The 25,558-nt window shown below is 50.6% G+C and overlaps 1 protein-coding gene across 1 annotated transcript in view; it reads left to right on the top strand.

Moving 5' to 3' along the window:
- LOC120945933 (extensin-3-like) overlaps positions 1–25,558 on the top strand; it is a 38,069-nt gene continuing 12,511 nt past the window's right edge. The window contains exon 1 of the mRNA XM_040360516.1: positions 1–114. Within this exon, the coding sequence (XP_040216450.1) occupies positions 1–114 (114 nt within the window). The remainder of the gene's footprint in view (positions 115–25,558) is intronic.

Genomic DNA, 25,558 nt, shown 5'->3' with positions numbered 1-25,558 from the left:
ATGTTTGATGGCCAATCTAGCAAGGTCGAAGATAACCTTGCTGCCACAAGAAGGTCATCTACTGACCTGCACCCTAGAGAAGAGGAAGGTGGCAGTCTCATCTTTAGGATGCAGGTACGTAGATGACCTTCTTGTGTCAGTTCCACTTTTTTATTCACAGGGGTAAGCATCCAGAGGTTGGGCCTATGTCCCATTCACCTGCATGACCCTTCAGAAGGAAAGAGTCAATGGGTTGCATGCTCCTAGACAATTGGTATTGTCTAGGAACATGCAACCCAGTAATTCTTTCCTTCAGAAGGGCCCGTTTAAGCCTGGCTGGAGAGATTGGGGATCACCTACAGACTTACAGTATGTTTGGTGGCCAATCTGGCTAGGACAAAGATCAACTTACTGCCACAAGAAGGTCATCTACTGACCTGCACCCTAGAGAAGAGGCAGATGACGGTCTCTTCTCTAGGATGCAGGTCAGTAAATGACCTTTTTGTAGTGGTTACATCTTTTGATTCCGAGGGGTAAAAAGCCAGAGAGTGGGCCTATGTCCCATTCCCCTGATGGCCCTTCTGAAGGGAAGAATCAACTGGTTATGTCTAGGAACATGCAACCCATTGATTCTTGCCTTCAGAAGGGCCATTTAAGCGATGGTTATCCTAGAGAACAGACAACCATCTGCCTCATCTCTAGGGTGTAGATCAGTAGTGGACCTTCTTGTGGCAGTAAGGTATAAGGGATGGCTAGAGAGGTCGGGGAGAACCTACAAACTTATGTTTGATGGCCAATCTGGCTAGGACAAAGATCAACTTACTGCCACAAGAAGGTCATCTACTGACCTGCACCCTAGAGAAGAGGCAGGTGACGGTCTCTTCTCTAGGATGCAGGTCAGTAGATGACCTTTTTGTAGAGGTTATATCTTTTGATTCAGAGGGGTAAAAAGCCAGAGAGTGGGCCTATGTCCCATTCCCCTGACGGCCCTTCTGAAGGGAAGAATCAACTGGCTCTGTCTAGGAACATGCAACCCATTGATTCTTGCCTTCAGAAGGGCCATTTAAGTGATGGTTATCCTAGAGAACAGACAGCCATCTGTCTCATCTCTATGGGGGGCAGGTCAGTAGTGGACCTTCTTGTGGCAGTAAGGTATAAGGGATGGCTGGAGAGGTTGGGAAGAACCTACAAACTTATGTTTGGTGGCCAATCTGGCTAGGACAAAGATCAACCTACTGCCACAAGAAGGTCATCTACTGACCTGCACCCTAGAGATGAGGCATGTGACGGTCTCTTCTCTAGGATGCAGGTCAGTAGATGACCTTTTTGGAGAGGTTACATCTTTTGATTCAGAGGGGTAAAAAGCCAGAGAGTGGGCCTATGTCCCATTCACCTGACGGCCCTTCTGAAGGGAAGTATAGACTGGTATGGTCTTGGAACATGCAACCAATTGATTCTTGCCTTCAGAAGGGCCATTTAAGCAATGGTTATATAGGTCGGGGAGAACCTACAAACTTATGTTTGATGGCCAATCTGGCAAGGTCAAAGATCACCTTACTGCCACAAGAAGGTCATTTACTTACCTGCACCCTAAAGAAGAGGCAGGTGGCTGCAGGTCAGTAGATGAGCTTCTTGTGTCAGTAAGTTGTAAGGCGATCTTTGACCTGACTAGACTGGCCACCAAACATAAGTCTGTAGGTTCTCCCCCACCTCTCCAGCCATCCCTTATACCTTACTGCCAGAAGAAGGTCCACTACTGACCTGCACCCCAGAGAAGAGGCAGGTGGCTGCAGGTCACTAGATGACCTTCTTGTTGCAGTCTTTGACCTGGCCACCAAACATAAGTCTGTAGGTTCTCCCCCACCTCTCCAGCCATCCCTTATACCTTACTGCCACAAGAAGGTCCACTACTGAACTGTCCCCCCATAGAGATGAGGCAGGTGGCTGTCTCTTCCCTAAGATGCAGGTCAGTAGATGACCTTCCTGTGGCAGTTCTAGCCTTTGATGCAGATGGGTAAGCAGCCAAAGGATGGGACTATGTCCCATTCACTGTCATAAGGAGGCAATATCCTGGTCTAATTTGTCACGGTGTTCTGTAGGGGCATCAAGTGGGGTGGGATAAGAACAGGAGATCCAGACTCTGGAGAGGGGTTGGTGGATACATGGTCAAGGTTCAGGGTAGCTGCTAGTAGCCAACACACCTAGAAACTCTGCTGCCTATCTATTCAGTTCCTCCAATGTCATTACCGTCCCCTCTGCTAATTCTGCACTGCAGCTTTGACCCATCTACCCCTGCCAAAAAAACATGATGGACATCTGGAGCTTCAGGGAAGATCCCTACGAGAAAGCAATTCTGCCAAGCTGCACCTGTTATGGGGAAGCCTTGAACCCGTCTGATCTGCAGAGCATTGCGCTCGGAGATGCGTTCTGTAACCTGAGTATGTGGGAGCAGTAGATGGGGGGGGGGGGGGCAGTTGTTGAAGTCCATCAAGGGATATTAACTGGAGACCGTCGCTGAGGATTGTGAGATCCCTAGTTACAAAAAATATGAAATATGTCAGGAATTTATGCGGAATATTTCCACTGCAGTCAGCAATGCGGGTGTAAAAACACCACGCGGAGTAAACTGGTAATAAAACGGAATTGCGCAGGATTGTACAAAGTGAAACAAGGGCTGAGGCAGGCGGACGCGGGCAAAGGAGGCGAATTACTGTAACACAGTCACACAAAAGTTCTCGAAACTTTAGACCAAGAACGCGGTAACGTACAACACTACGACGAGCCGAGAAAATTAAGTTCAATGCTTCCGAGCATGTGTCGAATTGTTTCCCAGCATGCATCGGAAATTTTGCGCGTCGGAATTGCTACCGACATTCGGAAATTCCGATTGGAATTTTTTCCTTCTTGTTGTCGGAAATTTCCGACAGGAAAAGTCCGATGGAGCCTACACACGGTCAAAATTTCCGACCAAAAGCTCACATCTGACTTTTCTTGTTGGAAATTCCGTGTGTGTGTACGGGGCATTAGGTGATAAAGGGTTTGCTTGTAAAGGGTCCCTGTCACCTCGCCCATTTAGGGCAAATGACAGGTTCTCTTTAAAGTCCCCACCCAGGTGAAAACCTAGCATCAAAGCGTTTCCCCCTCTGCTCCTTCCCCAGCCAATGTTGGAGCTTTCCTGAAAGCTAAGACCTAAGTCACGTGACCAAAAGGGGGCGACACCATTGCCGCTTTGGTCATGTGACTTAGGCATGAGCACTGCATCGTAGAAGGAGATCGCGCGCTCATGACACCCAGAAGGACCGAGGTTCTATTGGTTATAATGGAGGAAGGAGGGAGTGCTGCGATGGTGAGTATATGTCAGGGGTGGACTTTAAAGAGACCCTGTCATTTGAAAAGGTCAATAGAATTATTCTACAGTGACCCTTGCATTAGTGTCTCCCTAATGGCTAAGGAGAACCACAAGACTGGCTGAACAGTTACAGATTGTAATATTGCTGTCAGATACTAATTAGCAATGTCACCGTCAAATACAGAAAGTTGTCTTTTGTATTACGTTTTAATCTGCCATTTTCCTGAAATGCGTTGCCCCCGACTGCCCTACGACACAATGTATCTTTCTAGTCCCCACCCCCGCGGAGCAGAGCGATGCTTCCTGCGCCTCCTCCCTAGTGGGCGCTGACCGATCCCTTCATTGTGGGAGGATTGTTGTGGTATTCTTGTTTTTACTGTATTTTTAACTACTTTGTATTAAAATTGTCATAGATTAATATTATTGTCTCCCCCCCCGGCCTCCATGTACAGCCTGGCTGGGGAGGGGGGTGTAGTGTAAGTAGTTTAAATTATGAAGAAATTACTTATTTTTGGGAGAAGGGAACTGTTTATAGCAGAGAATTTAATAAATCTTTGTACTTGACAATAAAATGTGAACCGACCCAACGTGTTTGTGAGTGTGTGGTGACATGCCGGGGGGGGGGGGGATAACACAGAATACACCAATGGGAGAGAGTACACAAGGAATGGGGGGAGAGAGAGTACACCAGAAGAGAGAATCCATATTGGTAGGGAGAGAATACACTGGGGGTCAGAATATACTGGGGGGGGGGGGATACAGAGAGGGGGGAGAATACACCGGGTGGAAAGAGTAGACTGGAGGGAGAGAATACACTGAGGGGCGAGAATACACTGGGGGGATACAATGTGGGGGGAGAATACCCCAGGGAATGTGGGGAGAGAACACATGGGGAGAGAGAATACACCAGGGGGGGAGAATACACTGGGGGGAGGGAATATACCAGGGGGGAGAGAATACACTGGCAGGAGAGAGTAGACTGGGGGGGGAGAATACACTGGTGGGAGAGAATACATGGGGGGGGAATACACTGGGGGGGGCTGGAATATACCAGGGGGATAGAATACAAGAGAGAGAGAGAATACACCAGGGGAGAGAATACACCAAGGGAGGCAGAAAATACAATGGGGGCAGAGAATATACCGTGGGGGAGAGAATACACTGGGGGGAAAATACACTGGGGGGAGAGAATACACCGGGGGGGGGGGAATATACCAGGGGGAGAGAATACACAGGGGGGAGAGAATACCCCAGGGAACGTGGGGAGAGAACACACTGGGGGAGAGAATACACCGGGGGGGGAATATACCAGGGAGAGAGAATACACTGGGGGGACAGAATACACTTGGGGAGAGAATACATTGGGGGCAGAGAATATACCGGGGGCAGAAAATACACTGGGGGGAGAGAATACACAGGGGGCAGAGAATACACTGGGGAAGGCGGGGGAGATAATACATTGGGGGCAGAGAATATAGCGGGGGCAGAAAATACACTGGGGGGAGAGAATACACCGGGGGGGAGAGAATACACAGGGGGAGAGAATACACTGGGGGGAGAGAATACACAGGGGGGAGAGAATACACCGGTGGCAGAGAATACACTGGGGAAGGCGGGGGAGAGAATACACAGTGGGGGAGAGAATACACTGTGGGGGAGAGAATACATCGGGGGGAGAGAATACACTGGGGGGGGGAGAGAATACAATATGGGGAGAGAATACCCCAGGAAACGTGGGGAGAGAATACACTGGAGGGAGAGAATACACCGGGGGGGAGGGAATATACCAGGGGGAGAGAATATACTGGGGGGACAGAATACACAGGGGGGAGAGAATACATTGGGGGCAGAGAATACACTGGGGGGAGAGAATACACAGGGGGGAGAGAATACACTGGGGGGAGAGAATACACAGGGGGAGAGAATACACTGGGGAAGGCGGGGGAGAGAATACACTGGGGAAGGCGGGGGAGAGAATACACTAGGAGGAGAAAATACACCGGGGGGGGGGGCGAATAACAGATTCTTCCGAAAGGTAAGTGACTAGTGGGAGTTTGTGAAAGTTTGTGAAAGCTCCTTTCAGGCAAGGGGGGCGCCAGGAAGTGTGTGCTAGGAGGAACTCGTCGCAGTCCCTTCAGGACCTTCAACACTGTGGCTGGGACGTGAGGCAGAACCTGGAGGACACCAAGAGGCACCTGAAAGGACACTTTGAGGAGGAATCCAAGCACATCGCCTCTCATTCTGTTAGTGGTAGATGTAATAAAGTCTGTTGTTCTTGGTTAGAGGCCGCCACATTTCAGGGTCTTAGAACTCTCTTCTTCAGGGCTAAAAACACGTATTGTAAACAATGATTTCCTAAAAGCCAAGTGAGAATTAAACTGTCTGGAAATGTGGGTGTCAATGGGGTGAGAATCAAGAGGTCCACCTCAACTGAAACACGAGGGAGGCCGGAGGAGAAGAACACTCGATTATCATGCTGTTCCTGTTCTTTGGTCTTCTGTTCTCTCATAAGAGGTTTATTAGCACTTTTACTGTAGTTACCGTATTATACCTGAGCGAATTGCACATTTTTATACATGGACACAAAATATCTGCAAGGTTGGTGTCACAGAGAAGATTTTGGGGCTGTTATAGGCTAAACATTGGAACAGAATATCAAAGACTTCATGTTGTTAGGGTTAGGATTGGGGGTTAGAGTTTAGGTTAGCGGGTTAGTACCGGGTCTAACCCTCTATAGCCCTAACTAACCCTCTAACCTCCTAATCCTAACTCTAACCCTCTTTTTCTGACCATAACCTACCAACCCTTTATTTCTAACCCAAACCCTAACCCTCTACCCTAGACTTATCTAAATATCTGCAAGGCTGGTATCATGGAAAAGACTTCGGGGTTGTTATAGGCTGAACATTGGAACAGAACACCAAAGGCTTCATGTAAAACCAGTACTAACCCGCTAACCTGAACTCTAACCCCCCCAATCCTAACACTCTAACCCTCTAACTTAAACTCTAGCCCCCTCGTCCTAATACTAACCCAAGTCCTCTAAGCCTAACTCTGATCCTCACTGCCTAACCCTAACCCTTAAATTCTAACCCTAACCCTCTTACCCTAGACTTATCTAATTATATGTAAGGCTGGTGTCATGGAGAATAGTTTGGGGTTGTTGTAGGCTGAAAAATGTGACAGAACATCAAGCACTCATGTAGACCCAATACTAACCCTCTAACCTAAACTCTAGCTCCCTGCACCTAAACCTCTCTTTCTAACCTTAACTCACCAACCCTTTATTTCTGACCGCAACTCTAACCCTAACCTTCTAACCCTAGACTTATCTAAATATCTGTAAGGCTGGTGTCACAGAGAAGATTTTGGGGTTGGTATAGGCTGAAAATGGGAACAGAACATCAATGACCCCATGTAGACCCAGTACTAACCCTTTAATCCTAACTCAAACCTTCTCTCCCTAACCATAACCCACTAACCCTTTAAATCAAACCCTACCCATAACCCTCTACCCTAGACTTATCTAAATATCTGTAAGGCTAGTGCCACAGAGAAGATTTTAGGGTTGTTATAGGCTAAAGATTGGAACGGAACATCAAAGACATCATGTAGACCCGATACTAACCCTCTAGCCCTAACAATAACCCTCTAACGTAAACTCTAACCCCCTAACGCTAACTCTAACTGTAACCATAACCCTCTACCTAAGACCTATCTATATATCTGGTGTCACAGAGAAGATTCTGGGGTTGAACATTGGGACGGAACATCAAAGACCCCATCCATGTAGACCCAGTACTAGCCCTCTAATCCTAAATCAAACCCTCTAATCCTAACTCTAACCCTCTAACTCTAACCATCTCTCCCTAACCATAACCCAGTAATCCTTTAGGTTTAACCCTAACCATGACCCTCTACCCTAGACTTATCTAAATATCTGCAAGGTTGGTGTCACGGAGAAGATTTTGGGGTTGTTATAGGCTAAACATGGGAACAGAACATCAAAGACTCCATGTAGACCCGATACTAACCCTAACTCTAACTCTCTCTCCCTAACCATAACCCACTTACCCTTTAAATCGAAACCTTCCCCATAACCCTCTACCCTAGACTTATCTAAATATCTGCAAGGTTGGTGTCACAGAGCAGATTTTGGGGTTGTTATAGGCTGAACATTGGAACGGAACATCAAAGACTTCATGTAGACCCCATACTAACCCTCTAGTCCTAACACTTACCCTCTAACCTAAACTCTAACCCTCTAACGCTAACTCTAACCATAACCCTCTACCTTAGACCTATCTATATATCTGTAGGGCTGGTGTCACAGAGAAGATTATGGGGTTGGTATAGGCTGAACATTGAGACAGAACATCAAATACCCCATGTAGACCCAGTACTAACCCTCTAATCCTAACTCTAACCCTCTAATGCTAACTCTAACCCTCTCTCCCTAACCATAACCCACTAACCCTTTAAATCAAACCCTACCTAATAACCCTCTATCCTAGACTTGTCTAAATATCTGTAAGGCTGGTGTCACAGAGAAGATTTTGGGGTTGTTATAGGCTGAACATTGGAACAGAACACCAAAGACCCCATGTAGACCCAATACTAACCCTCTAGACCTAACTCTAACCCTCTAGCCCTAACTCTAACCCTCTAGCCCTAACTCTAACCCTCTAATCCTAACTCTAACCCTCTAGCCCTAACTCTAACCCTCTAATCCTAACTCTAACCCTCTGTCCCTCACCATAACCCAGAAATCCTTTAGGTTTAACCCTAACCATAACCCTCTACCCTAGACTTATCTAAATATCTGCAGGGTTGGTGTCACGGAAAAGATTTTGGGGTTGTTATAGGCTAAACATGGGAACAGAACATCAAAGACTCCATGTAGACCCGATACTAACCCTAACTCTAACTCTCTCTCCCTAACCATAACCCACTTACCCTTTAAATCGAAACCTTCCCCATAACCCTCTACCCTAAACGTATCTAAATATCTGTAAGGCTGGTGTCACAGAGCAGATTTTGGGGTTGTTATAGGCTTAACATTGGAACGGAACTTTAAAGACTTCATGTAGACCCCATACTAACCCTCTAGCCCTAACACTTACCCTCTAACCTAAACGCTAACCCTCTAAAGCTAACTCTAACCATAACCATAACCCTCTAACCTAGACCTATCTATATATCTGTAAGGCTGGTGTCACAGAGAAGATTTTGGGGTTGGTATAGGTTGAACATGGTAACAGAACATCAATGACCTCATGTAGACCCAGTACTAACCCTCTAATCCTAACTCTAGCCCTCTAAACCTTAACTCTAACCCTCTCTTTCTAACCATAACCCACTAACCCTTTAAATCAAAACCTACCCATAACCCACTATCCTAAACGTATCTAAATATCTGTAAGGCTGGTGTCATAGAGAAGATTTTGGGGTTGTTATAGGCTGATCATTGGAACGGAACATCAAAGACTTTATGCAGACCCGATACTAGCCCTCTAGCCCTAACACTAACCCTCTAACCTAAACTCTAACCCTCTAAAGCTAACTCTAACCATAATCCTCTAACCTAGACCTATCTATATATCTGTAAGGCTGGTGTCACAGAGATGATTTTGGGGTTGGTATAGGTTGAACATTGGAACAGAACATCAATGACCCCATGTAGACCCAGTACTAACCCTCTAGCCCTAACTCTAACACTCTAATGCTAACTCTAACCCTCTAATGCTAACTCTAACCCTCTCTTCCTAACCATAACCCACTAACCCTTTAAATCAAACCCTACATAATAACCCTCTACCCTAGACTTATCTAAATATCTGTAAGGCTAGTGTCACAGAGAAGATTTGGGGGTTGTTATAGGCTGAACATTGGAACAGAACACCAAAGACCCCATGTAGACCCAGTACTAACCCTCTAGCCCCAACTCTAACCCTCTAGCCCCAACTCTAACCCTCTAATCCTAACTCTAACCCTCTGATCCTAACTCTAACCCTCTGATCCTAACTCTAACCCTCTAATCCTAACTCTAACCCTCTAGCCCTAACTCTAACCCTCTAATCCTAACTCTAACCCTCTAATCCTAACTCTAACCCTCTAATCCTAACTCTAACCCTCTAATCCTAAGTCTAACCCTCTAGCCCTAACTCTAACCCTCTAATCCTAACTCTAACCCTCTAATCATAACTCTAACCCTCTAGCCCTAACTCTAACCCTCTAATCCTAACTCTAACCCTCTAATCCTAACTCTAACCCTCTAATCCTAACTCTAACCCTCTAATCATAACTCTAACCCTCTAATCCTAACTCTAACCCTCTAGCCCTAACTCTAACCCTCTAATCCTAACTCTAACCCTCTAATCCTAACTCTAACCCTCTAGCCCTAACTCTAACCCTCTAGCCCTAACTCTAACCCTCTAATCCTAACTCTAACCCTCTAATCCTAACTCTAACCCTCTAATCCTAACTCTAACCCTCTAGCCCTAACTCTAACCCTCTAATCCCAACTCTAACCCTCTAGCCCTAACTCTAACCCTCTAGCCCTAACTCTAACCCTCTAATCCCAACTCTAACCCTCTAGCCCTAACTCTAACCCTCTAATCCTAACTCTAACCCTCTGTCCCTCACCATAACCCAGAAATCCTTTAGGTTTAACCCGAACCATAACCCTCTACCCTAGACTTATCTAAATATCTGCAAGGTTGGTGTCACGGAGAAGATTCTGGGGCTGTTATAAGCTGAAAATGGGAACAGATCTTTATTCCGTCCCCACCAAGCCTCAAAGCCTCCACGTAGACCCAGATAAACAAACCATCTCACAGCATATTTATCCTGAATGTCGTGTTTTGTCTGCGTCTTTCATACATCACTGAGCAGAGAGGAAAAGCCAGCGATGGGACAATCCAGGACACCCTGACACACTACCCCATTATGTGGCTGCGCACGTGCTGCATGTAGGTCGCTCATAAGCGTCTCCCTGTCCTCAGCACTCATCGCATTTCTACATCTTTGGCAGGCGAGCCCCGTGATGGGCGGCATTCCCATAATCCCCCTCTCTGGATTTTGTACTGTCCTTCGTTCCAGTGACCTGACATCTCTGATGTTTCCTAATAGCGAGATAAGGGGGCAAATTTACCAGTTCGGGCAAATTAATGATTAATTACACAGAAGAACAACTAGACATAGGAAGGATCCTAGCCCGCTGAGCTGACATTCTAATCACTTAATAATGCCGAATGGCAGTGGCAGGTGGTGCTTAAAATTTTTGAGGGGTGCAAACAAACTGAAAAAAAACCCCATCAATTGCAGCCACTGTGCCCATCAAACGCAGCTACTGCGCCATCAAGCGCAGTCACTGTACCCATAAATTGCCGCCACTGTGCCATCAAATTCAGCCCCTGTACCCATCAATTGCTGACACTGTGCCTATCAATTGCCACTAGTGTGCCCCATCAAACTCTACCAATGTGCCGATCAATTGCTGCTACGGTGCCCCATCAAATGCTGCCAGTGTGCCGATCAATTGCCGCTACTGTGCCCCATAAAAATGCTGCCAGTGTGCCCAATTGCCGCTACTGTGCCCCATCAGATGCTGCCAGTGTGCCAATCAATTGCCACCACTGTGCCCCATCAGATGCTGCCAGTGTGCCCATCAATTGCCGCTACTGTGCCCCATCAGATTCTGCCAGTGTGCCCATCAATTGCCGCTACTGTGCCCCATCAGATTCTGCCAGTGTGCCGATCAATTGCCCCTACTGTGCCCCATCAGATGCTGCCAGTGTGCCGATCAATTGCCGCTACTGTGCCCCATCAGATGCTGCCAGTGTGCCGATCAATTGCCGCTACTGTGCCCCATCAGATGCTGCCAGTGTGCCGATCAATTGCCGCTACTGTGCCCCATAAGATGCTGCCAGTGTGTCGATCAATTGCTGCTACTGTGCCCCATCAGATGCTGCCAGTGTGCCAATCAATTGCCACTACTGTGCCCCATCAGATGCTGCCAGTGTGCCGATCAATTCCCGCTACTGTGCCCGATCAGATGCTGCCAGTGTGCCGATCAATTGCCGCTACTGTGCCCCATCAGATGCTGCCAGTGTGCCGATCAATTGCCGCTACTGTGCCCCATCAGATGCTGCCTGGCACTTACCTGTCTCGTAGGGGTCATCGGCGGTCTCTTGCATGTCCTCCATGCCTTCTTCCGTCCTCTCTCAGGCATCCAATCACAGGTGACCGGTAACAGACCCAGCAATGAAACCAGGCGGTTCAGTGTTAGCGAAGCATGACACCCGCTGTTCACTGTTTTGGGCGCCTATTAGAGCCTATGGCTCCAATAAGGTGCTTCCAAAAAACACCCCCGCCGCTGTAATTCAGGTGCCCTGTGCCCAAAAATGGGCCGGGCACCTGAATAGGGGGTGTCAGCAGCGACCATAGATAGATTCATGCATTGCATGAACCTATCTATGATGATAGAGCGGTACCAGAAGAGAGGGGGCGCCGCCCATGCACGCTTTATGGACGCACCGCCACTGCCGAATGGGGAACAACCTGTGAGATTAGAGCTGCGAATCATCATTTGTCTGGGAGGATATAGGGGTCCGGTAGGAGAGTACTGCCAGTACCCCCTATAGTTGGCCCTGGCCTCCAGTGCAAACAGAGAGAGTGAAACTCCCTAACAGGGACACAGACAGAAGTAAAAACTTGACAGGGGTTCTAACCCCTCGCCGTCTATCCCACAAGCAAAATTAAAAGGGCCAGATTCACAAAGAGATACACCATCGTATCTCTGACTTACACTGGTCCTATCTATGCGCCTGATTAATTTCATTCATTTAAATTTAAAAATGGCGCCGGGGGCGTTCCTGCTGATTTACGATAAATAATATGTAAATCAGCGAGATACGCAAATTCACGAACGTACGCGGACCCGTCGCAGTGTTCTTACGTCGTTTCCGTAGCGGTTTTCCGTCGTATACTTACCCCTTCTTTTATCAGGCGCAGCCAATGTTAAGTATAGCCGGCGTTCCCGCGTCGAATTTGAATTTTCCTACGTCGTTTGCGTACGCCGATTCACGAACACGCGCGTCGCAAGTCCCGCTCACGTCGCAACCACTGACGTCCTAGTGACGTCAGTGGGAGCAATGCACGCCGGGAAATTCCCCGGACGGCGCCTGCGCATTTAAATCGGCGCTGGAACGCGCCTGATTTAAATATGACACTCCCCTAGCCAGGGCCATCTTTTCCATTGGGCACGCTGGGCAGTTGCCCGGGGGCCCCGCTTGCCTGGGGGGCCCCACCGGCTGCCCAGCAACCCCAGTAAAAAATTATGGAGAGTGACGGGTTAGAACTGCCCATGCCCAGTTCGCGGAAATCACAGAGAAGATCCGGTCCTCCACGAGTGCGGGGGGTTGCTGATGTAAGGGGGGAGTGAATGCAAAAATGTAAGGGGGCACTGATATAAAGGTTCCCCCTCCTATATTAGTGATCCCCCTTACCTTAGTGTATTTACTCTACGGAAGGTGGTCTCTGGTCACCAGAGTACCCCCCACATCAGAGTCTGCAGGATTCCCCCTTACAATGCAAGGGGGAACTCAGTCTGCGGACCCTGATGTAAGTGGGAAAGAGAAAGCAGTGGACTCTGATATAAGGTTGTCTCTGGTCACCATAGCCCCCTCTCCACATCAGAGTTCCCCCCTTAGATCATGATCTGCAGCGTTCCCCTTTACATAAGAGTTCCCTTTCACTGTAAGGGGGAATCCTGCAGACTCTGATGTAAGAGGAAACTCTGTGCTGGCTGGGTTATAGTAACCTGACCTTCATGTCAATGAAGACATTTTTTTTTTTTTACTTTTGTTTAACTTAAACACATTTCTAATAGCACTAGCTATATGTTTATAGTTTAAATACTGACATTTGCATTGTTCGGCACTGAAAACTGTAATTTTAGGTACTTTTTTTGCACTGGCAGTAAAAAATGTGGTTCTGCCAGTAAATTTTATGATTTTTGTCAGTAATTCTCGTGCGTGATTGTGTAGACAGGGCCCCAGTGCACTGTATTGCCCGGGGGCCTATAATGCTCTTAAGATGACACTGCCCCTAGCCGCGGAATTTGAATTCCGCCGGGGGATTTAGGATCCGCCGTCGCAAGTTTGGAGGTAAGTTGTTTGTGAATTAGCCACTTGCCTCCTAAACTTGCGGGAGCGGATCTTAATTCACGTAGATCGAGCGGATCTATAGATCCGCTGCGCTACGTGAATCTGGCCCAAAGTCTTTAGATACACTTTTCTCTTGTCATTACAATCAGTGATCTGTGTGTAGAGGGAGCACACTGCCCCCTGCAGGACACTTACCAGAGCTGCTCTCTACAAAGAAAATAACCTTACAGAGGGGCCCGCCACACTTTCAAGCAAAAAAAAAAAAACCGAAATACTTAAAAAAAGAAGATTCAGTTGGTGCATTACAGCTAAATGTGGAGGCCACGCTGCGGTGTCAAGGCACCTCTACAAAGTGTGGCCCCTAACTGCATATTTCCCAGCTACGGTGTGCGGCCGAGCCTGAGGGAATGAGACCCAAAAGTATACAAAATCGCAAAGGAGCGAAAGGTCAGTTATACCTTTTTTTTTTTAAGGACAAATTTGGCCTTCATTTAGGGATAAATGTTAATAAATAGCAACACATTTGAGGACCGGTTCACACTGCTGCGTCTACGCTCCTCAACGTTACCCAACCCCTGCGTCTACGCTTCTCAACGTTACCCAACCACTGCGTCTACGCTCCTCAACGTTACCCAACCACTGCGTCTACGCTCCTCAACGTTACCCAACCACTGTGTCCATGCTCCTCAACGTTACCCAACCACTGCGTCAACGCTCCTCAAGGTTACCTAAACACTGCGTCTACGCTCCTCAACGTTACCCAACCACTGTGTCCATGCTCCTCAACGTTACCCAACCACTGCGTCAACGCTCCTCAAGGTTACCTAAACACTGCGTCTACGCTCCTCAACGTTACCCAACCACTGCGTCTACGCTCCTCAACGTTACCTGACCACTGTGTCTACGCTCCTCAACGTTACCCGACCACTGTGTCCATGCTCCTCAACGTTAGCTGACCACTGTGTCTACGCTCCTCAACGTTACCCAACCACTGCGTCTACGCTCCTCAACGTTACCCAACCACTGCGTCTACGCTCCTCAACGTTACCCAACCACTGCGTCTACGCTCCTCAACGTTACCCAACCACTGCGTCTACGCTCCTCAACGTTACCCAACCACTGCGTCTACGCTCCTCAATGTTACCCAACCACTGTGTCTACGCTCCTCAACGTTACACAACCATTGCGTCTACGCTCCTCAACGTTACCCAACCACTGCGTCTACGCTCCTCAACGTTACCCAACCACTGCGTCTACGCTCCTCAACGCTACCCAACCACTATGTCTACGCTCCTCAACGTTACCCAACCACTGCGTCTACGCTCCTCAACGCTACCCAACCACTGCGTCTACGCTCCTCAATGTTACCCAACCACTGTGTCCATGCTCCTCAACGTTACCCAACCACTGCGTCTACCCTCCTCAACCTTACCCAACCACTGCGTCTACCCTCCTCAACGCTACCCAACCACTGCGTCTACGCTCCTCAATGTTACCCAACCACTATGTCTACGCTCCTCAACGTTACCCAACCACTACGTCTACGCTCCTCAACCTTACCCAACCACTGCGTCTACGCTCCTCAACATTACCTGACCACTGTGTCTACGCTCCTCAACGTTACCCAACCACTGCGTCTACGCTCCTCAACGTTACCCAACCACTGCGTCTACGCTCCTCAACGTTACCCAACCACTGCGTCTACGCTCCTCAACGTTACCCAACCACTGCGTCTACGCTCCTCAACGTTACCCAACCACTGCGTCTACGCTCCTCAACGTTACCCAACCACTGCGTCTACGTTCCTCAACGTTACCCAATGACTGCGTCTACGCTCAACGTTACCCAACCACTGCATCTACGCTCCTCAACGTTACCCAACCATGTGTCCATGCTCCTCAACCTTACCCAACCACTGCGTCTACGCTCCTCAACATTACCTGACCACTGTGTCTACGCTCCTCAACGTTACCCAACCACTGCGTCTACGCTCCTCAACGTTACCCAACCACTGCGTCTACGCTCCTCAACGTTACCCAACCACTGTGTCCATGCTCCTCAACGTTACCCAACCACTGCGTCTACGCTCCTCAACCTTACCCAACCACTGCGTCTACGCTCCTCAACGTTACCCAACCACTGCGTCTACGCTCCTCAACGTTACCCAACCACTGCGTCTACGCTCCTCAACGTTACCCAACCACTGCTTCTATGCTCCTCAACGTTACCCATCCACTGCGTCTACGCTTCTCAACGTTACCCAACCACTGCGTCTACGCTCCTAAACGTTACCCAACCACTGCGTCTACGTTCCTCAACGTTACCCAACCACTGCGTCTACGCTCCTCAACGTTACCCAACCACTGCGTCTACGCTCCTCAACGTTACCCAACCACTGCGTCTACGCTCCTCAACGTTACCCAACCACTGCGTCTACGCTCCTAAACGTTACCCAACCACTGCGTCTACGCTCCTCAACGTTACCCAAGCACTGCGTCTACGCTCCTCAACGTTACCCAACCACTGCGTCTACGCTCCTCAACGTTACCCAACCACTGCGTCTACGCTCCTCAACGTTACCCAACCACTGCGTCTACGCTCCTAAACGTTACCCAACCACTGCGTCTACGTTCCTCAACGTTACCCAACCACTGCGTCTACGCTCCTCAACGTTACCCAACCACTGCGTCTACGCTCCTCAACGTTACCCAACCACTGTGTCCGTGCTCCTCAACGTTACCCAACCACTGCATCTACGCTCCTCAACGTTACCCAACCACTGCGTCTACGCTCCTCAACGTTACCCAACCACTGTGTCTACGCTCCTCAACGTTACCCAACCACTGCGTCTACGCTCCTCAATGTTACCCAACCACTGCGTCTACGCTCCTCAATGTTACCCAACCGTTGCATCTACACTCCTCAACGTTATCCAACCACTGCGTCTATGCTCCTCAACGTTACCCAACCACTGCGTCTACGCTCCTCAACGTTACCCAAGCACTGCGTCTACGCTCCTCAACGTTACCCAACCACTGCGTCTACGCTCCTCAACGTTACCCAACCACTGTGTCCGTGCTCCTCAACGTTACCCAACCACTGCATCTACGCTCCTCAACGTTACCCAACCACTGCGTCTATGATCCTCAACGTTACCCAACCACTACGTCGACGCTCCTCAATGTTACCCAACCACTGCGTCAACGCTCCTCAAGGTTACCTAAACACTGCGTCTACGCTCCTCAACGTTACCCAACCACTGCGTCAACGCTCCTCAAGGTTACCTAAACACTGCGTCTACGCTCCTCAACGTTACCCAACCACTGCGTCTACGCTCCTCAACGTTACCTGACCACTGTGTCTACGCTCCTCAACGTTACCCGACCACTGTGTCCATGCTCCTCAACGTAAGCTGACCACTGTGTCTACGCTCCTCAACGTTACCCAACCACTGCGTCTACGCTCCTCAACGTTACCCAACCACTGCGTCTATGCTCCTCAACGTTACCCAACCACTGCGTCTACGCTCCTCAACGTTACCCAACCACTGCGTCTACGCTCCTCAACGTTACCCAACCACTGCATCTACACTCCTCAACGTTGCCCAACCACTGCATCTACGCTCCTCAACGTTACCCAACTACTGTGTCTACACTCCTCAATGTTACCCAACCACTGCGTCTACGCTCCTCAATGTTACCCAACCACTGCGTCTACGCTCCTCAACATTACCCAACCACTGCGTCTACGCTCCTCAACGTTACCCAACCACTGCATCTACGCTCCTCAACGTTACTTAACCACTGCGTCTACGCTCCTCAACGTTACCCAACCACTGCGTCTACGTTCCTCAACGTTACCCAACCACTGCATCTACGCTCCTCAACGTTACCCAACCATTGCATCTTCGCTCCTCAACGTTACCCAACCACTGCGTCTACGCTTCTCAACGTTACCCAACCACTGCGTCTACGCTTCTCAACGTTACTCAACCACTGCGTCTACGCTCCTCAACGTTACCCAACCACTGCATCTACGCTCCTCAACGTTACCCAACCATTGCGTCTTCGCTCCTCAACGTTACCCAACCACTGCGTCTACGCTTCTCAACGTTACCCAACCACTGCGTCTACGCTCCTCAACGTTACCCAACCACTGCGTCTACGCTTCTCAACGTTACCCAACCACTGCGTCTACGCTCCTCAACTTTACCCAACCACTGCGTCTACGCTCCTCAACGTTACCCAACCACTGCGTCTACGCTCCTCAACGTTACCCAACCACTGCGTCTACGCTCCTCAACGTTACCCAACCACTGCGTCTACGCTCCTCAACGTTACCCAACCACTGCGTCTACGCTCCTCAACGTTACCCAACCACTGCGTCTACGCTCCTCAACGTTACCCAACCACTGCGTCTACGCTCCTCAACGTTACCCAACCACTACGTCTACGCTCCTCAACGTTACCCAACCACTGTGTCTACGCTCCTCAACGTTACCCAACCACTGCGTCTACGCTCCTCAACGTTACCCAACCACTGCGTCTACGCTCCTCAACGTTACCCAACCACTGCGTCTACGCTCCTCAAGGTTACCCAACCACTGCGTCTACGCTCCTCAACGTTACCCAACCACTGTGTCTACGCTCCTCAACGTTACCCAACCACTGCATCTACGTTCCTCAACGTTACCCAACCACTGCGTCCGCGCTCCTCAACGTTACCCAACCACTGCGTCCGCGCTCCTCAACGTTACCCAACCACTGCGTCTACGCTCCTCAACGTTACCCAACCACTGCGTCTACGCTCCTCAACGTTACCCAACCACTGCGTCTACGCTCCTCAACGTTACCCAACCACTGCGTCTACGCTCCTCAACGTTACCCAACCACTGCGTCTACGCTCCTCAACGTTACCCAACCACTACGTCTACGCTCCTCAACGTTACCCAACCACTGTGTCCATGCTCCTCAACGTTACCCAACCACTGTGTCTACGCTCCTCAACGTTTCCCAACCACTGCGTCTACGCTCCTCAACGTTACCCAACCACTGTGTCTACGCTCCTCAACGTTTCCCAACCACTGCGTCTACGCTCCTCAACGTTACCCAACCACTGCATCTACGCTCCTCAACGTTACCCAACCACTGCGTCTACGCTCCTCAAGGTTACCCAACCTATGCGTCTACGCTCCTCAACGTTACCCAACCACTGTGTCTACGCTCCTCAACGTTACCCAACCACTGCGTCTACGCTCCTCAACGTTACCCAACCACTGCGTCTACGCTCCTCAACGTTACCCAACCACTGCGTCTACGCTCCTCAACGTTACCCAACCACTGCGTCTACGCTCCTCAACGTTACCCAACCACTACGTCTACGCTCCTCAACGTTACCCAACCACTGTGTCTACGCTCCTCAACGTTACCCAACCACTGCGTCTACGCTCCTCAACGTTACCCAACCACTGCGTCTACGCTCCTCAACGTTACCCAACCACTGCGTCTACGCTCCTCAAGGTTACCCAACCACTGCGTCTACGCTCCTCAACGTTACCCAACCACTGTGTCTACGCTCCTCAACGTTACCCAACCACTGCATCTACGTTCCTCAACGTTACCCAACCACTGCGTCCGCGCTCCTCAACGTTACCCAACCACTGCGTCCGCGCTCCTCAACGTTACCCAACCACTGCGTCTACGCTCCTCAACGTTACCCAACCACTGCGTCTACGCTCCTCAACGTTACCCAACCACTGCGTCTACGCTCCTCAACGTTACCCAACCACTGCGTCTACGCTCCTCAACGTTACCCAACCACTGCGTCTACGCTCCTCAACGTTACCCAACCACTACGTCTACGCTCCTCAACGTTACCCAACCACTGTGTCCATGCTCCTCAACGTTACCCAACCACTGTGTCTACGCTCCTCAACGTTTCCCAACCACTGCGTCTACGCTCCTCAACGTTACCCAACCACTGTGTCTACGCTCCTCAACGTTTCCCAACCACTGCGTCTACGCTCCTCAACGTTACCCAACCACTGCATCTACGCTCCTCAACGTTACCCAACCACTGCGTCTACGCTCCTCAAGGTTACCCAACCTATGCGTCTACGCTCCTCAACGTTACCCAACCACTGTGTCTACGCTCCTCAACGTTACCCAACCACTGCGTCTACGCTCCTCAACGTTACCCAACCACTGCGTCTACGCTCCTCAACGTTACCCAACCACTGCGTCTACGCTCCTCAACGTTACCCAACCACTGCGTCTACGCTCCTCAACGTTACCCAACCACTGCGTCTACGCTCCTCAACGTTACCCAACCACTGCGTCTACGCTCCTCAACGTTACCCAACCACTACGTCTACGCTCCTCAACGTTACCCAACCACTGTGTCTACGCTCCTCAACGTTACCCAACCACTGTGTCTACGCTCCTCAACGTTACCCAACCACTGTGTCTACGCTCCTCAAGGTTACCCAACCACTGCGTCTACGCTCCTCAACGTTACCCAACCACTGTGTCTACGCTCCTCAACGTTACCCAACCACTGCATCTACTTTCCTCAACGTTACCCAACCACTGCGTCCGCGCTCCTCAACGTTACCCAACCACTGTGTCTACGCTCCTCAACGTTACCCAACCACTGCGTCTACGCTCCTCAACGTTACCCAACCACTGCGTCTACGCTCCTCAATGTTACCCAACCACTGCGTCTACGCTCCTCAACGTTACCCAACCACTGCGTCTACGCTCAACGTTACCCAACCACTGCGTCTACGCTCCTCAACGTTACCCAACCACTGCGTCTACGCTCCTCAACGTTACCCAACCACTGTGTCTACGCTCCTCAACGTTACCCAACCATGTCAAATGCAGCCTCAACAGCGCCAATCAATGCAGCCTACCAGCGCCCATCAATGCAGCCTCACCAGCGCCCATCAATGCAGCCTCACCAGCGCTCATCAATGCAGCCTACAAGTGCCCATCAATGCAGCCTCACCAGGGCCCATCAATACGGCCTCACCAGCGCCCATCAATGTAGCCTACCAGCGCCCATCAATGCAGCCTCACCAGTGGCAATCAATACAGCCCCACCAACGCCCATCAAATGCAGCCTCACCAGCCCCCATCAAATGCAGCCTCACCAGCCCCCATCAAATGCAGCCTCACCAGCGCCCATCAATGCAGCCTCACCAGCACCCATCAATGCAGCCTCACCAGTGGCCATCAATGCAGCCTCACCAGCACCCATCAAATGCAGCCTCACCAGCGCCCATCAAATGCAGTCTTACCAGCGCCCATCAATGCAGCCATTTGATGGCACGCCTAATGAACCTCGACAGCACCCAGGTTCAGAAAGGCTGATATATAACAGCAGTGGCGGCTGATGCTGTATATTTTTTTTCGGGGGGGGGGGGGGGGGGCAAACAAGACAACCGTATAGTTGGATTGGAGAGGGATTAGAACCTCTGCCAGGTTTATATTGCTGTCTGTGCCCCCGTTATGGGGGGGGTCACCCTCTCTATTTACCATTATCACTGAGAGGGAAAGTGATAAAAAAAAACAAATTGTGGGTTGTCAGTCACCAAAACAGGAATAGAGGGGGAAATCTTCCAATGGGGACACTAGTTCTGGTGACAACTTTCTTTGGAGGGATTTCTTCTCACTTCCTGTTTTAGGTATGGGACAGGAAGTGAAGAGAAAACTCCCCAATAGGGACACAGATGGCAAAAAACAACCTGATAGGCAGAAGCAGCGGTCCATTAAGGGCGCCGGAGCGCTGCCCCTCCCCCCCATCAATGTGTCCAGCCCCTATGCAGGACACTGGATACATGAATTTCATTTGGGGGGGGGGATTTGAAGCACGTGATTGGAGCCAGAAGCTCTAATAGGCTTCAAAATAGAGTGTGCTTGAGGCGCAGAGCACTGCTGACCGAGCCCACCCAGGTGTGTTACAATAGCGAACAGTGGCGACTGGTGCTCAACATTTTTGGGGGGGGGCAAACGAGAAAAAAAAATATTGCAGCCTCACTGTGCCCATCAAACGCAGCCACTGTGCCCCTCAATTGTCAGCACTGTGCCCATCAATTGTCATCACTGTGCCATGCCATCAAACGCAGCCACTGTGCCATCAATTGTCGCCACTGTGCATGTTACTGTGCCCTTTAATTGTTGCCACTGTGCCCATTGATGCCACTGTGCCCTTTGTCGCCACTGTGCCCTTTGTCGCCTCTGTGCCCTGTAAAATGCACTTACCTTTCTCCTTCCACGTCCCTCGATGTCTTCTCCCTCCTTGGTGACGCTTCAGCCAATCAGGTTACCGATAACCAGAATCGGTGAACCTGATTGGCTGAGACGGCCATCAGTCTTATCCAAGGAAAGCACCCCCCGTACATCCCGAGGATAAGCATCCGGGAGACGAGGGCTGTACTCGGAAAGCCTGGCTCTGATAGGCACTTCCGCACAGCCAACCAGCTGCCGTTATTCAGGTGGTCGGCGCTCAAGTTCCGGCTGAATACACCAGCGGCAGCCGGCAACAATAACATACATTCAGGCAATGCATGGATGTATGTTATTAGACTCAGTGGCGGGCGAGAGCCAGAGGGGGCGCCACTCCAGCGCCCTCTATGGACGAACCGCCACTGGTAGCGAATGAATATTCGCTATTGAAACACTGATCCTTCTCTCAGTCAATCAGGAAGCGGGTCCTGAGACCCATCACCCGATTGGCAGAAAGGACAGGCGATAAGATTGGATGCCTAGGAGGAGGAGGGGGGAGACGCACGGACGGAACTCGCCATGATGCAGAAGAGAAGACCCAATGGAAGCCGCCCATATGCAACCTAGATGGGGTAAGTGCAAGGCTGGATGACCGACCGACACCGCCTGCGGGGGGAGGGGGGATGGGTAGTGCAGGAGACCCCCGGACCGACAGTGGGGGGCGAGGGGGGGTGCCACGACCGGCCGATCCATTGGATTGTTTGCCGCTATTCCCCAAATAAAATAAAACACCAGCCACCATTGCTGATAGGAGTTATAACCTTCCCTTACTCTATCATCCAACACGGAAAAAGGTTTTACCTTTAGTTCTACGCCATATCAATATCAGCCACTAGGTGGCAGTGTCTCACCAGAGATTGAACCGCTATTGTGCATATCATAGAAAGTTTATGTAATGAAAGAAATGTAATACACTGGGGTAGATTCACGTACCTTTTACGGCGGCGTATCTCCAGAGGGGGGGGGGCATTTTACAGGGCACAGTGGCAGCATTTTACAGGGCACAGTGGCGAAAATTGATGGGCACAGTGGCGACAATTGATGGGCACAGTGGCGACAATTGATGGCACAGTGGTGACAATAGATGGGCACAGTGGCGACAATCGATGGCACAGTGGCGACAATTGATGGCACAGTGGCGAAAATTGACGGGCACAGTGGCAACAATTGCTGGGCACAGTGGCGACAATTGATGGCACAGTGGTGACAATTGATAGCACAGTGGCTGCATTTGATGGCATGGCAAAGTGGTGACAATTGCTGGGCACAGTGGTAACAATTGATGGCACAGTGGTAACAATTGATGGCACAGTGGCTGCATTTGATGGCATGGCACAGTGGCTGCATTTGATGGCGTGGCACAGTGGCGACAATTGATGGCACAGTGGCGACAATTGATGGCACAGTGGCGACAATTGATGGCACAGTGGCGACAATTGATGGCACAGTGGCTGCATTTGATGGGCACAGTGACTGCATTTGATGGGCACAGTGGCTGCCTTTGATGGGCATAGTGAGGCTGCAATTGTTTTTTTTGTTTGCGCCCCCCCAAATTTTGACCACCAGCTGCCACTGCATCTAATGTAAGGGGGGGGGGGGGATTCGCTGGACATCTAATCTTACGGCTACAACCGGCCCTTTTGAGGGCAATCATAATGCTGATGCGGCCCGCCATGAAATTGAGTTTGGCACCCCTGGCATAGATCCATAATGATGGCAGTTTTGATGGCAGAAATTCTCTGCGTTGTACAGAAGGTGATCCGACAACTGAAGATTAATGAGGACGGGAACATTTCCTGACATTTATCATTTTTTTTCCTCATCTCTTTTATAAAAAAAGAAAAAGAGATGGAGGAGGGTTAGCAATCCTGACACCCCGACAGAGACAGACACCCCGACAGAGACAGACACCCCGATGTACTATGAGATCTCTGTCTGGTCCATGAACTCCTCTCTGCCTATATAATAAATGATGAGGTGAGCGTATCCAGAGACAACCCATGGGGGACAGCACTAGAAATGTGCAGCTCTGATAGGATGGGCACATAGAACACTCCTCCCATTGATAGGGTGGGTACAAAGAACAGGTGGAGGTGGGGTTGGATTGGTTCTTAGGTGGAGGTGAGGGGGTTGGCTTGGTTCCTAGGTGAAGGTGGGGGGGGGGGGTTGGCTTGGTTCTTAGGTGGAGGTGGGGGTTCGTTTGGTCCTTAGGTGGAGGTGGGGGGTTGGCTTGGTCCTTAGGTGGAGGTGGGGGGGTTGGCTTGGTCCTTAGGTGTAGGTGGGGGGTTGGCTTAGTTCTTAGGTGGAGGTGGGGGGTTGGCTTGGTCCTTAGGTGTAGGTGGGAGGTTGGCTTAGTTCTTAGGTGGAGGTGGGGGGTTGGCTTGGTCCTTAGGTGGAGGTGGGGGGTTGGCTTGGTTCTTAGGTGGAGGTAAAGGGGGTTGGCTTGGTTCTTAGGTGGAGGTGAGGGGGGTTGGCTTGGTTCTTAGGTGGAGGTGGGGGGGTTCGCTTGGTCCTTAGGTAGAGGTGGGGGGGTTGGCTTGGTTCTTAGGTGGAGGTGGTTCGCTTGGTCCTTAGGTGGAGGTGGGGGGTTGGCTTGGTCCTTAGGTGGAGGTGGGGGGGTTGGCTTGGTCCTTAGGTGGAGGTGGGGGGGTTGGCTTAGTTCTTAGGTGGAGGTGGGGGGGTTCGCTTGGTCCTTAGGTGGAGGTGGGGGGGTTGGCTTGGTTCTTAGGTGGAGGTGGGAGGGGGTTCGCTTGGTCCTTAGGTGGAGGTGGGGGGTTGGCTTGGTCCTTAGGTGGAGGTGGGGGGGTTGGCTTGGTCCTTAGGTGGAGGTGGGGGGGTTGGCTTAGTTCTTAGGTGGAGGTGGGGGGGGTCGCTTGGTCCTTAGGTGGAGGTGGGGGGGTTGGCTTGGTTCTTAGGTGGAGGTGGGAGGGGGTTCGCTTGGTCCTTAGGTGGAGGTGGGGGGTTGGCTTGGTCCTTAGGTGGAGGTGGGGGGGTTGGCTTGGTCCTTAGGTGGAGGTGGGGGGGTTGGCTTAGTTCTTAGGTGGAGGTGGGGGGGTTTGGTTGGTCCTTAGGTGGAGGTGGGGGGTTGGTTTGGTTCTTAGGTGGAGGTGGGGGGGGTGGCTTGGTTCTTAGGTGGAGGTGGGGGGGTTGGTTTGGTTCTTAGGTGGAGGTGGGGGGGGGGGGGTTGGTTCTTAGGTGTAGGTGGGGGGTTGGCTTGGTTCTTAGGTGGAGGTGGGGGGGTTGGCTTGGTTCTTAGGTAGAGGTGGGGGGGGGGGGTTGGCTTGGTTCTTAGGTGGAGGTGGCACAGTGGTGACAATTGATAGCACAGTGGCTGCATTTGATGGCATGGCAAAGTGGTGACAATTGCTGGGCACAGTGGTGAAAATTGATGGCACAGTGGTAACAATTGATGGCACAGTGGTAACAATTGATGGCACAGTGGCTGCGTTTGATGGCATGGCACAGTGGCTGCATTTGATGGCGTGGCACAGTGGCGACAATTGATGGCACAGTGGCGACAATTGATGGCACAGTGGCTGCATTTGATGGGCACAGTGACTGCATTTGATGGGCACAGTGGCTGCCTTTGATGGGCATAGTGAGGCTGCAATTGTTTTTTTTGTTTGCGCCCCCCCAAATTTTGACCACCAGCTGCCACTGCATCTAATGTAAGGGGGGGGGGGGGATTCGCTGGACATCTAATCTTACGGCTACAACCGGCCCTTTTGAGGGCAATCATAATGCTGATGCGGCCCGCCATGAAATTGAGTTTG

Source organism: Rana temporaria, chromosome 7, assembly GCF_905171775.1.
Source record: "Rana temporaria chromosome 7, aRanTem1.1, whole genome shotgun sequence".
In the NCBI taxonomy this organism is placed as follows: domain Eukaryota; kingdom Metazoa; phylum Chordata; class Amphibia; order Anura; family Ranidae; genus Rana; species Rana temporaria.
Note: the sequence above shows the minus strand (reverse complement) of the source record. Positions and strands in the feature narration are given on the sequence as shown.